This window comes from the organism of the source record quoted next, unplaced genomic scaffold (genome assembly GCF_019419815.1).
Source record: "Pyrus x bretschneideri cultivar Hongxiangsu unplaced genomic scaffold, Pyrus_bretschneideri_v1 Contig19, whole genome shotgun sequence".
Classification (NCBI taxonomy): Eukaryota; Viridiplantae; Streptophyta; class Magnoliopsida; order Rosales; family Rosaceae; genus Pyrus; species Pyrus x bretschneideri.
In genome coordinates this window covers 3,098,122-3,112,487 of record NW_025999490.1, presented here as the reverse complement: position 1 = coordinate 3,112,487, position 14,366 = coordinate 3,098,122, and the positions used below count along the sequence as shown (strand labels likewise).

The 14,366-nt window shown below is 35.7% G+C and overlaps 1 protein-coding gene and 2 pseudogenes across 4 annotated transcripts; 2 read left to right on the top strand and 1 right to left on the bottom strand.

The window, feature by feature from the left end:
- Nucleotides 1–2,319: 2,319 nt before the first annotated feature.
- Nucleotides 2,320–4,701, top strand: LOC125476454 (annotated as a pseudogene).
- Nucleotides 4,702–8,013: 3,312 nt separating this feature from the next.
- LOC103951257 (transcription factor bHLH144) lies at nucleotides 8,014–11,045 on the top strand. 4 transcript variants are annotated; one of them, XM_048582220.1, is made up of 4 exons: nucleotides 8,014–8,216; nucleotides 8,725–8,878; nucleotides 9,203–9,375; nucleotides 9,693–11,045. In XM_048582220.1, the coding sequence occupies exon 4, from the start codon at nucleotides 9,987–9,989 to the stop codon at nucleotides 10,719–10,721; it is 735 nt and encodes a 244-aa protein (XP_048438177.1). In that variant the 5' UTR covers nucleotides 8,014–8,216; nucleotides 8,725–8,878; nucleotides 9,203–9,375; nucleotides 9,693–9,986; the 3' UTR covers nucleotides 10,722–11,045. The 4 variants fall into 4 exon arrangements, with proteins under 4 accessions (XP_048438177.1, XP_048438179.1, XP_048438176.1 ...); XM_048582222.1 differs by having other exon boundaries at nucleotides 8,014–8,249; nucleotides 8,725–8,860; XM_048582219.1 differs by having other exon boundaries at nucleotides 8,014–8,249.
- A 1,640-nt stretch (nucleotides 11,046–12,685) lies between these two features.
- Nucleotides 12,686–14,208, bottom strand: LOC125476453 (annotated as a pseudogene).
- Between the last annotated feature and the right edge of the window lie 158 nt (nucleotides 14,209–14,366).

Below are 14,366 nucleotides of genomic sequence, written 5' to 3'. Positions count from 1 at the left end.
TAAATACAACAAGTTTAAATTATAAACAAAAATATAACTTAATGGAGATTAAATCAACAATTAGTATATAAATTAAAGTTACCCACCTTGTACTAACTTTTATATTTGCTATCAATTTCTCATTAGTATTTAGCGGCCTTTATTGATGTCTTAATATCTCCCGGTCTCTCGGTTCTCTTTATATTAAGGGCATATATTGCACTATATGCATATGCTAATAAACACTTTTGCCAGATTGTTTTTGTTAGATATATGTCAAAATTTTATAAAGTGTAGGGGGATGTTGGTTACTCTCATCATCAATATCAAGACAGACCCATAATCAATTGTTAGCTTTCAATTGTAGGAATTTACAGATTGCGTACCAACAAAAACTTTGCAGCAAGGCTCAAACTTTGATGAGACGACTCACAGAACGAAGATCTTACCAACTGAACCAACCCTCATTAGCAATTATGAATGTCTATTTTGATTCGATTAATTAATGCTGAATATCGCTTGTTTGTGATTCTTTGAATCATCAAAGAATATACAATTTGACTCTGAAGTTTGAACTCAACCCAGCAGGACCAAACCTTACCACCAACCTCTCTACTTGTACACTCAGAAAGTATATAAATCCGAAAAGGCTAGCCGCCTACCGACGACTAATAGCCACTTTGGCATTATACATATCAAAGCAAAATCCGAGATATTTCGCATGTTTACTAGCACATGAGGGTTATAATTATTTCAATTCTTAACTCTTCACGCGTTTATTAACATATTTGAAATATTAAATGTGTACAATATGAACCGTAATTTATTACCTAAGTAAACATGCTCAAAAATTACCGACTTCTCAAATTCACGATTTCCTTTATTTCAAGTAAGTAAACACGTGAAGCATTTATATCAAATTAAGTTTGACAAATTTGGTTGACAGTATTCCCTTTTCGTTCTGGCACTCGAGTACAAGACTATAGGGCATCTTGTGATTGGGACTCTAGTGGGAGTATGAATTCCCAATTCTATAAACTGAGCGGATTATGGTTCTGAGTATGTCGTGCCAAACGCGGTTTCGACCTAACACCGTGTGCGCATTACGCACAACTTGCATATATATAAAAGCCAAAGTAATGAGTTGGATTTCTAACCCTAATTAGAAGTTGCGTTTTATTAATTGGTTGGTGAATTGGTGTGCTGAAAAGATTAGTACAAGTACATATACAGTCACGCACGGTGGATTTAAGCCTAGATGAAGCAAGTGATGTTGGATTATTGAAGATTAAGATTCCCTCAAGATTTGTTAAGGAGGTTAATTAAGCCTGCATGTTGCAAAATGTACTGTTCTTGATACAAGTCATAGTCCTAGGTACTCTAATTTACGAGAAAAGATTGAAACTCGGATGCAAATGGTAGAAGCACTGTCCAGACCAACCAATATTGACGGGCCAAATAGTGATACTAGAGGAGTACATTTTTTCCAACCATCCTCATCACTAGAAGAACCAAACCAGTCATTTGCCAATAGAAAAACAGCAACCAGCGTCTTTCATGTTAATCCTCTCCTCCAGCAACTCTGCAGAACAAGGTAGAGCTAATCCTATAGTGGATGATATGCAACCCCTCCTGCTCACGGTTCTGTCCCAAGTAAATCAGCATCCAAAACTTCAACTACTGCATTATCTCGAATTAAAGAATTTGCAATCCATTGCTTTAAATTCATTTCGCCAACGAACATCTCATCCGTTGGCCTAAGTACCCCTAATAATATCTCAAGCTGCTCAATACATGCCCCATTGTTTCTCTGTTATCACTAGAGGCGTAACCACCTGTTATTGCTACTGGTTGCAGTGCATGCAGGCTATCCCAACTGTATACATGCCACAGTTCCAAAACATTCTCTCTTATAATTAGTTGTCTTAAAAAGGAACACAAATTCGGATGCTTTCCCATCTCTTTCCACCGACTCTCCAAATCTGCGCAGATTCTCTTTAAATGAGATAGCTTGAAGCCTTGAACAAGTAATTCACATATTAACATAATCCTAAGCATTATCTAAGATTCTACTAGTTCTAAAGAAAAAAGGGCAAAACCTCATGAAAAATTGGACCCTTTGGTTCTTGTAATATATAGTAACCGATAAAAAAAGCTGTATGACCAAGAAAAAAAAAAACAAAGAAACAGTGCCGCAGGTGGCCTCAAATTAAGTACCGTCATGCCAAACTTCATGCAATCTGGACAAAGTGGAGCACATCATATTGTAACTGCTACAAGTAACTCATCTCCCCTCTACATGAATTCCATCACAGAGTTAGCTCACATAGTACAGCAAAAATGGCTGAGTTAGCTCTGCCATGTCCTATTTTCTATCCTTCTTCTGTTATTCTCAGGTAAAATCGAGATTATTCCAATTGATCTTAAGCGGCAAAACTAGTTTTTCCTTTTTATTTTCATAACTCTATGCAGCATTTTACATTTGTAAACTTTCCCCTTTTCCTATAGTTTTCATAATGTTACATTTTCGTGGCTTTATTTTCAATTGCAATGAATTTGGTCCATGCTCCAACCTTTTTCCAGTTTGAGTACATCTGTCAACTTCTGTTGATTTCTTGAATGAAATCTTTCAAAATTACCTTCGATCTACAACGAATCAATGGAGTTGACGAATACCAAATTGGATGGAACTGAAAATAAAAGTACGAAAGTGCGACTTTGTGAAGGGACTAAAAAGGTGCTTTGGCCAAACTAATAATTATAATCCTCACACGCCAAAATAGCCTAATTATATATAATCCATGACTTAAAATATTTTGCAGGAGAGATTTTAATGCTGGTGAATGCACAGGTCAGCCAGCTGAAAACCATATTTTCATAACAATCAGCAAATTCTTAGATTAATTTAATTAATCTGCATGGTGTGTGGCAAATCCTGCAGCACAACAAGAAACCCTACATTGAGCAGCGGATTATGCATGCAGTTACGTAGACTGGAGCCCAACGGTGAAAGAAGGCTTTTGCTTTTATCCAGATACACCAGTGCACCATTCCTCATATGCCATGAATGCTTGCTACCAAAAGATGGGAAGAAACCAATGGAATTGCAATTTTACCCATACTGGTCTCATTTCCTTGACAGATAAAAGTAGGCCATTTCAATTTCACATTATTTAATATAGACAATTATAAATAGTTTAGTTTGTTTCAATTTTAGAACTTTCTTTCCAACAAATTAATTAAACATTTTGGGGCTATACCATTTTTGCAGGTTACTAGGCCAGCTGAGTATTTGTGAGTAGTATGTGTCTATAATAATTTTTGCATTTGGACACTTCTCAACTCCTCTCAAATGAGTCAGTCGTTCCTTCCAAATCACAGTTTGACATACTATAAAACTAAAAAAAATTAAGAATGCATAAAGAAAAATTTATTAAAACCTCAAAAATTAAAATTTATGCACACATATCAAACTGTGATTGACATGTAAGTAAGAATGACTTTGTCGAGGGGAAGAGCCCAGTACTTTCCTATCCCTTATTATTTGGCAGGAGGATAAGGACCTCCACTGCCACAGAAACAGGAGGTAATTAATCAAAATCTAATTTCTCCCTCCCAAAAACATAACTCGTTTAATCCAAAATCTCAAATCGATGAAATCATTCAGATCAGTTTAAGATGGTTTTTTTGGGTTTGCAGGACACTTGGTGTGTGGCTAAGCCAGGAATCCCAGACTCTGCATTGCAAGAAATCATAGACTTCAGTTGTGGAATATTGAAAATACAAAAGCATGGTTCATGTTTTTTGCCAAATACAGTGATAAGCCATGCCTCAATTGCCATAAATCTTTACTATAAGGCCGACGGATACAACAACTGCGACTTCAATGGCGCTGGCCTTGTCGTCGTCGTGACGAATCCAAGTAACCCAATTTGTTTACTATAACACACTGCATAATCTAATATTTTTGTTTTCCTTAACCTCAGTGCTATGATTCTAACAAAATTTGCTTGTTATATATTGCAGGTTTTGGTGATTGCGTCTATATCTGATAGTAACATACTGTTTTTCTATTATTTTACTCTGCGAAGCTTGAGCTTAGTTGAAGTGTTGAAATCCAGAGGCTGAGATAGTTATGCTTAAACTTTGCTAATATGCAATTTCGTTAAAGTATGATGACTTTGTCACTTTCTCTTGGCTTGTATTTGGGATGAATTGCTTGACGGTTAATATTTATATGTAACGAGATTCGGTTGGAGTCAACTTAGTAATAAACATTGAGAAAAAAAAGAAGGAAACAAGTAACACAAAATCAAAATACATAATTAAACGAAGAAAGTATTGTATTTAAAGTCTAGTAATGTGATCAAGTGGTTTGTTATAATTCACTCATGCGCTTGAAGTTTTGTGTGCAATTTTCCTTTCAGACTCATTCCCAATGTTGCTTTAAAAATAAAAATAAAAAAAAGGGTTTAGCAATGACTAATGAGAGTTAAAATTTCAAATTTTCATGACAAAATATGAAATATTTTGATTGCGAGGTTAAGAAATGATCAATTGAACATACATAAAATAAGCATGTCAAACGGGATACTTAGAATAATCCAAAAGGCCAAACATGTACCAACTTCACAATTGCAAACTCATCAAATGTGTAATACAATTAGCCATGGAGGACTGTTAGTCCTAACCCTAAAGCCTTGCCACGAGGACGAAACGTAAATTGCGAGCCAAAGAACTAAAGCACCACGAAAAAAAGACCGCACCATCCACTGATGATTTTTGCAATTGTTAGTAAAGAAGTCTTGTTATGAATCACCTCTAACAAACTCGAGCATTCTAAAATCATCACCTCATATTAAAACAATAGGTGACGCTTTAGGATTTGTGGTTCACAACCAAAACCATAACAACTCTTCTCGAAAAAACAAGAGAGTGACCACAATCACGAATGCTCTTCTCAACAGAACAAGAGAATGACCACAACTGAACATAAAGGAAAAGAGAGAAGACATAAAAAAAGATTGTGACCAATCCTAAAACCAAAAGATGGGGGTCAACGGCTAGGATTGTTTCTTTGAAAGTTTTTTTTTCTTAGAGAGAGAGAAAGGGGTTACGAGGTTAAAAGTAAAAGTTAAGAGTTAAATCGTTACAAGTTAAACTTAATAATTTGCTACTTTATTTCATAACTGCTTATTCTCACAGCACAGCAGAAGCAGTTTTTTTTCAAAGCACAATAATACCAAATCAGCCCTTAGTACTACCATTAAGTGTATTTTTTTTACTTGTAAGTGAGATGTCTTAGATTCAATTTTCGCCAAAGGCGAATTTGAACCACATTATTGCTAGCCCAATGTAAGACTAAGCCCATCTCCTTTCCTTCAGTGTAGATAATATCGTTTATTTTTTTTTAGAAAAAAAAAAAAAAAAGGTATAGTTATGTCTTGCTTGAAACTTGGAATCACATGACAGTCATCGTTTATGATTGTTTAATTTGAAGATCTAATTTTTTAAAATAAAAATTCTTACCCAAAAACTCAAATTTGACTTATGATATCTCGCTTTGTGTCCCTTGTAAATCAAGTTATATAACGTTGCCAAAAAAAGAGCTGAACATAGTGCAAACCTGAATTGTATGAAGCCCCTTGAATTTTGTTTTTACTTTAAAAACCAATTATTCATATCATCCATCCAATCCGATTATTGTTTTCGTAGGTAAAGTGATGCAGATTTGAAAGCGCACACAACAATAACAACACGAAACAAACACACGTAAAAAGGGAGGAACCACAAAATAGTCTTGCTTCTTTAAAGAGCAATGCTCAACAGTAATATTACAAAAATCTTCTAAACCCTAAATTATATGCTGCTTAAATAGAGAAAATAACTTAAAGCCTTAGCAAGAAATAAAAATATATAAAAAATACTTAGTTTTCTTGTCTAATAAGTAACTATAAAAATAAAATAAAAAACATAATTTATTACAACTTAAGAAATAATCTCTCAATTTGCCATGCATCATACAAAAAAATGATGTTAGAGAGATTAAATTTATAGATAAAAGTTTACGAATTGAATGACATGGAAGTTGATAATTGAGTTATTACTTAAGACTTAATAAACGTGTTCATTCTTATTGACGACAGGTGCATCATTTAGTTTATAAATTTCATCTATAAATTTAATTTTCCTAACATTATTCCATAAAGAAGAGGAAGTATTAACAAAACACTCATGGTACTGTTCACTTTTAACGTTAAAAATATTTTTACTCTAAAAAATCACTCATAATACTATTCACTTAGGGAATTGTTATTGGTACTCCAAAATTCTCATTTTACACTCTAAAATTTCTATATTTAGAAAGAAAAATATATTTATAAGGAGTGTAGAATGAGATTTTTGAAATGCTAATAATATTTTTCTTTACAAATAACATATTTTTATTTTTTTATTAAAATTCAAAATTTTTAAACTTTTTTCATTAAATTTTTTTTTTTTTTAAATATGCAGGGGCTTTTGTCACTTCTGTCAATTCATGAAGTTTGGTGCGTGGTTAGAAAGTTATTGCCACTTGGCAGCCTATACTTTACACCAATTGACAAATTGACACATCCATCACCATCTTTTCGTCTTTCATGCACCTTGAGCTTGAGGGGTCGTATTCACGTATTAATAAATTCGTCAAAGATATCGCATGCAATTCAAAAACGAAAAGAAAACAACACATAAATACAACAAGTTCAAATTATAAACAAAAATATAACTTAATGGAGATTAAATCAATAATTAGTATATAAATTAAAATTACCAACCTTTGTATTAACTTTTATATTTATATCAGTTCTCATTAGAATTTAATGGCCTTTATCGCTATCTTAATGTCTTCCGGTCTCTCGGTTCTCTCTATATTAAGGGCATATATTGCATTATATGCTAATAAACAGAGAGGATACTCTTCAGATTCATTTTATGGGGATCCTTAATAGTAATTCATTGTCTATCGATTAGTTTTCGTCAGATACTATTTGTGTTTAATTTTAAATAAAAAAAGTCAAATGATTTCTGACCGTACAGTGCATGATGAATGACTAAAATATGAGGATCCTTAGGATCCCCACAATTATATTGCATTATATGCTAATAAACAGAGAGGATACTCTTCAGATTCATTTTATGGGGATCCTTAATAGTAATTCATCGTCTATCGATTAGTTTTCGTCAGATACTATTTGTGTTTAATTTTAAATAAAAAAAGTCAAATGATTTCTGACCGTACAGTGCACGATGAATGACTAAAATATGAGGATCCTTAGGATCCCCACAATTTAGATCAGTATGGGATCCAAATTCCTAATAAACACTTTTGCCAACTTGCTTTTGTTAGATATATGTCGAAATTTTATAAAGTGTAGGGGGAAGTTGGTTACTCTCATCACTAGCGTTAGGGCATACTCACAATCAATTGTCAGCTTCCAGTTGTAGGAATTTATAGATCGCAAAGCAACAAAAACTTTGCAATAAGGCTCAAACCTTAGTGGAACAACTCACAAGATAAAGATCTTACTAACTGAGCCAATCCTCATTGGCAATACTGAATATCTATTTTGATTCGATTACTTAATGTTGAATATCGCTTGTTTGTGTAACTAAATTTCAAAAGAAGAAAGAAGAGTTTATTTTAGTTTTTAGAAGAGTGTGTGTTAAAGTGGATGGGGTGCGGCTGTAGAGAGAAAAAGCCCACTAAAAACAAATTATGGAAAGCATAATTGAAGTGATTAAGGGGGTAATTAACAAAGGGAAATGGGGCGTTCACACGAGCAAAGAGGAGAGGAGTCATTTCCACGATACGCAATCGTCAAACCTCGCAGAGGAGGGCCCCACATTTGCCCCCTGCACGCGTGCTCCATCCGACGGCCATCATTGCGCCCGCAATAGACGGAAAGCATTTCCAAGGCCCCCAATCCGACGGCTCCCACGCTCCGTGTTTGACTCCTCTCTGCCTCGGCCCCTTCACATATCCCAACGAAAACCCAAAAATTAAATACCCACTACTCCCAGACACGCCCTCCCATCTCTCTCTCTCTCTCTCCCTCCTCGTACAAACACGCACACTCCCTCTCTAGAACCAGTAGTGGTAGATCTTGTTCAGCAGCGCAAATCTAGGGAAATTTCTGCTCAGAGAAAAGTACCCATTTCCCAAATCTGAAATCTGATCCTCTGCAATCGATAATCTGGTTCAAATCTGCCATCTTCTCCGTAAAACCTAGGTTTTGCTTTCAAAGTTTTGATCTTTAACATTTTTCTGCTGTAAATTTTTGTGGGTTTTGGTTTTTAAGGGGCTTGAAGGTTGATTTTTTTGCTTTTGAGGTAGTTCCTGTTGATTTCATTATAATGAATGATCTAGTTTGGTTTGGATTCATAATCTAGGGTTTTGGATTGGGATTAATTATTTAAGTAATTTTTAATTCTGCTGATCGTCTGTTTTCTGAGTGTTTCTGTGTAATTAGCTTCTGTTTATGTCGCTAGGAAACTGCTCAAATTAAGAAATTATTTTAATTTGATTTTTGTGTTGTGATTTGATCAGGTTCCAGTTTGGTAATGAGCTTTTGCTTTGTTAGACTAATGAAATAATCTTCATTTTTTTTTTAAATTTTGATTCGTTAGACTAATTGGGTGTGTTTATTGTGCTAAGTTTTGGATAATGTTTGATTAACTCTGGGATTTTGAATTGTTTCCATTTAGTTTTTCCTGTGGAAGAGTGAGAGCATTTACTATTGATTTGGAATTGAAGAAGTAAATTCAAGATGCCGTGGACGTCTTCTTTTGTGAATTACAGCAGGAACTGCGTCCGCTTGGTGGTGTTCTTCCGTGTCATACTGTAAATTGCTTCACTTTGGTGAGATTATAGTTTATTTTGCTTTGTTAGTTCTCCGTCGTCAATTCGGCTTGTAAGGTTATAGAAATTTGTGTAAAAATTGTAACTTCTAAAGGATTAATGTAACCGATTGATTGCCTTATGTGTTTCTATAAAAATTATGTCATCGTGGAACAAAAACGTCAGTACGATGAACTGAAGTTTTTTCCGTTGTGCTTTTCGTTCTTGGAACAAGTTGATGTTTTCGTACTCTTTATCAAATGTGGCATTGATGATATCTTTCGGTTTCGCACTGCTCTTTTGGTCTCATTCTAACAATGCTGCTTCGTGGATTAACTGTTGCAGGTAAAACTCTGTTTTCGAAGAATCCTTTTATTTGGTGATTTTTGGGGGTGGTTGGAAGAGTGAGAATGAACATTGGGGTAAACGTAAAGAAATATCGAGCTATTAAGGAAGTCGGGAAGATTTTAATGAGTGTTGGGGTCATTGCCTACTTCCACCAGATGCAAGTTTGTCAGGTACATCTGATATTCATATTTCCCTGTCATTGTTCGTCTTCTTTGAGCTTCGATTGATTGCAATAAAATGTTCAGTTGAATTCACGCACGTTAAAAATGAAAGAAGATTGTCGTTGCGGTTTCGTGTGGACTTCCATAGTTGTTGGCATTCTTTATAAAATTTGTATTGAACTTTTATTCCCTCTAGCAGTGCTGTCTTCGCCTGGACTTATGTATTGATATGCATTCAAATGATTGTTCTTGGTGTACATGCTTGATTGTACCACTATGAAGATATTAAAACAAATTTGTTGATATCCTACTGTTTGTTCTCACAGGCTGAATATTTCCGTCAGCTGCTTAAACCTGTTACGTAGTATTACATAGGAAGCCCTCTGGACTCTGGGATTTGGGACAAACTTTCACTCTGGCAGTATTCATACATAAGAAGGCAGTTGTAGTTACTGTGGTTGCTTTTGGTTGGGAATAGGTGGCTCTCGTTACCAGAATGGAAATAACTTGATTTGCAAACAGTTCTTGTATTATTTTCGCAAACCTGCATCCAGTTACAAGTCAAAGAATCTCACACTTCGGTTGAAACTCCGTCTGTTAAGCCTTAGTTAGAATTTCTGATGCAGAGTGACCAGCAGTTTGACCCTAACAAGGCAGCTCCGCCCTTTGCAAATCAAGTGGGTAATAATTACATGCACATTCCAGTTGCTTCTGCGTATGGGGCAGTTTTACCTAATGAGGCAAATCGCTTTAAACCTTTCCATGGTGTTGAATTTCAAACCTCTAGCATCTGCCCAAAGAATTTTATTATCTTCGACCAGACTGATCATCGAAGTCAGATTATGTTCAATCCCGAAATTGCCCACAAAATTACTGGTCCTGCCTTTAACCTCTGTGCAGCTTACATCCAAGACAATCTGGGATTGAACGAGAGAAATAATGAGAATAGAGAAGCATCGTCTACTCTGAAGGAGGACTCCGATGATATTGATGCATTGTTGAGCTTGGATGAGGAAGAGCTGGAAGATTATGATGAGGAAGAGGTCAGTACAGCACGAACTCATGGAAATTATGGGAGCTCATTCTCTGATTCTTGCTCCAGTTATGGTTTGAAAACCAAGAAGGAAGGGCTGCGTTCTTCACTTGAAAAGTCTTCTGGCATTGGTAGCAGCAGCAGCAGCTACAACAGTGAAAGGAAACGCCAGAAAATGAAGAAGATGGTGAGGGCGCTGAGAGGGATTGTACCTGGTGGTAAAGAAATGAACACCGTTGCCGTTCTGGACGAAGCTGTTCAGTACTTGAAGTCTCTCAAGGTTGAGCTGCAGAAGATCGGAGTTGAGAATTTGAACGACTGAACGTGCACTTGAGCTATGGTGGTAATAACGGAAACTCGTGTAGTTATTTATCATTCCCCGCTCTGTTAAACGAAGGCGATTATCCCTCGTATCGGGCCATTAAACGTAATGGCTGTGCTGTTGTCACCCTGAATCTGGTTTTGGAGCCCCCTCGTCCGGCTCCTGAAGTGTATTCCAGTCCTCTCTTTGATTTGTATTATGATTTGTAGTATGGATGCTCATTTTCTTGTATTTCACTTAATTTCGTATGGCAAGTTGCAGCTATCGACTGCTATGTACCTAAGCATCTGTTGGTTAATGACTTAAATTTGCTTCTGTTTGTTATATGTATTTTTTCCATTATTGTTATACTCGTTCGGTCCCTGGGATGGAATTGAATTGGATATATCGTAAAATATTAGTTATATCGATGACATAATGATGATATAATGATTTTGCATTCAACGAAGATTAGAAGGGATTTGACATGAAACAAACGTATTCCTTCTAATCCGTTGAAATTTGCGGGATTGAAAAGATGTGTTTCCTTTAATTCAACTTCTATTTTTAAGCGGTATTAAGTTTTTGCATTTCTTCCTTCAATGTACTTTTAATATATAGTAATTCAATCCAATCTAGTTCCAGGCACCAAACGAAACCATAACGATCCGTTTAATCCTGTCACATGATTCAGAGACACGTCACTGTTTTATCTCCTTTCCAAACCTCTCACATTCATCCGTTGGGAATCCAGGAACGTGAACATGATGGTCATGCATGCATCCATGGTGATTTCTTGCGTCTCCCCTCACAACCAATCAGCAGACATGTTTGTGGCACACTTGTATTTGGTGCTGGATTCGGTTAAAAGCTGATGCTTTTCTCAAAAGCTGCAGATGATCACTGGTTGCTTTATGTGAGCATGACTTCCTCAAATCTGTGTCACTATCTTCTTGTTTTTTATTTTTATTTTTATTTTTTGCTTTTTTTTTGGTTAATTTAGTTATACACTCTCTAATTTGGATGCCTTTTAATTAGCTTTTTGAGGTGCTGGAAATAGTGGGGACATGGATGGATGGAGATATTGCCTCCTCCCATCCCTGTACAAATTTCTTAGGTTCCAATAAGATTTGAGGATAGTGGCGCACCACTGAAAACCTCTTTTCCCCACTTACCCCAATATTTTGTTGCTTGGTAGTTTTTGTGCCTTTTTGGCCCCCCTCTTCGGGATAAATTTTGGTCAAGTTGGGATTACCCTATCCATCATCCCTCCCAGTTCTCTTTGTTTTCTGATGGCTTTTCATCCATATATCTACTTTATTTCCTTGTGCAAATTTTTGAAACAAAGAATAAGAAATTTACTTAATTTTGTGTTCATGTTTCCTTGGATCTTACATTTGGATAGAATCCATTCTCAGTTGGATGTAATCATGGGAACTATTTACTCCTTAGTTGTACTGTAAAGATTTTTCTTTGGTTATACTGAAAGAAACCGATTTCTTTTAACCTATCTTAATTGTAACTCATTTCTCTGCTTTTTGAACTAACCTCAAGGCTTTTTACGTAAAGTCTTTTTCAACCTGCATCGTCGTCAAGTTTAATTTGGAATACTCTTAAGATTATTCCTCATGGTAGAAATTGATTCTTGCATATATATGTGTGTGTGTGTAAGTAATATAAAAACAGAGCTGCTATTGACGCTCCAAAAATGTTGTTATACATTGTTCCGCAGTAGAACAATAAAAGAGGGACAACTAGACAAGAGTGCATAATGACTTTTAGAATCTGAAGAGGGAATGAGGAGCCAAAATGAAAAGAGAAGAAAAGAGTACTTTATTGATCATTAGGGTGTACTGTATACATGTTGAAGGTTAAACAGAGAAAAAGTGAGGTAAATGCATTAAAAAGTCTACTAATTTGTCATTCGAAATAACCTAATTAATTACCACTAAAAGTTGATTACAATTGTCAATTAACAACCAATTTTACCTGGTCTCAAAGTCAATTTGAAGGGGGAATGAGATCCCATGATTTTTTTCTCCAACCATGATCGCGTGTATCCTTGATGGTAAAGCTTGTAACCAGTGTAATCAACAATTCCCAAGCTCTTAGGAACACCGAACACAAAATTAACCTCCATTCTTTGTCCAGCCTTCGCAACCACCCTCTCAAACCCAATCACCTGCTTAGCATGTGTACCTACAAGTCCATCTGGGGGCTTTGAGTAAACAAAAACAACCTCACCCTTTTGCCTACATGTTTCACTTCAACCTTGACCGAAAAATTGTGTTACAAGTCATCTAAAAGGACTGCTGGGCAGGATGGCTTGTATGTTTCATCGCCGTACTTAAATTTGTGGCAGTGTTGGGTCTTGTTCAACAAAATATTCATCGATTCAACTGCAGCTATTAGGGTGTAGTTGAATTGAGCGTAGCTAAGGCCATAGCCAAATGGATAAATTAACAGTAGAGCCATTTAAGAGCTTGTATGTACGACCAGGATAGCCTAGGGTATCGATTGGCCTCAATGGCATGGATGTCATAGGTAGCATTTCGACGTAACTAGCTTCATACCATGTAAGAGGTAATCTTCCTCCTGTAAGATAGTCAACATATATTGTTAGGATGTTAGCTGATCACATGACGAAACAATTGATATGTATTTATTACATCTATTATCTTTATTATAATTAAATATTGGCTAACATATTAGTTGTCGCATCATGTGGTCTAAAAATGCAATTCTATTAATAGTTCTTGTACTTACGATTATCATTTTGTTTGGCGAACAACTTGGTTGATAATTGAGTTTGGTAACCAGGAAGAAGGAGGTCCACTCTGTCCAAGCCCTCCGCTTCAACCGATAAGTCCAATCCCGCCACAACTATGGTTGCATGAGCTTCCTTGGCGGCTGCCATGGCAAGTAATATATATCAAGCTCTCATTTAGACATGCAACATGACATCCCACTTCATACCTCACTTTTCCATAGGATTTGAAAGCATCACGAGGTGAAGTGTACTGCAAGGAACACGTACACAATGTAGTAAGTAATAATGTTACATGTAACACATATGTTCTGTAAAACACGTAAGAATTTGGAAAGATTTTTTGCATTTTCAATACCTGCATATTTTCCGATCATGTGTTAGTAGCATCTTTAACAAAAAATTCCTTCTGTTTGCTGCTTTCTGTGGCTAACTCAATATGTTCTCTGGTGCATATAATTATATCCTTCTTGTCAAGAGATTTGAAAGTAGGGTTTCCATCAAAGTAGCCTTCCCTCATAAGCAAAACGTAAGGTAATTCAGTGCCTTATCTATGTCGACCACATTCACCTTTCCTTGCTCCACAGCCGTTTCGGAGAAATTCTGGGAGTAAGCTCCACAGTCCAAGCCCAATCCTGTACTGATTAATTAGAATGCATGGAACTTAATTAACTGAAATCATATGTTTATCATTTAAAACTCAAGAAATTATTTAATTATATGTTGTAACACATTATCCATAAATTACTGACATCTTATCTGAATGGTTTATTTCTGTTTTTCGTAATCGCAAGAGATCTCATAAGGTCAGTTCTGTTAACTTCAGTTAGTGGTGTTGTGGATAATATGATATGGAAATCTTCTCGCCCAAAATTTTGTCATGTAATTTTCAAAAGAAA

What these genes read in the sequence shown, in the direction of transcription:
- LOC103951257 (XM_048582220.1), top strand. Translation starts at nt 9,987, where the DNA reads ATGCAGAGTGACCAGCAGTTTGACCCTAACAAGGCAGCTCCGCCCTTT.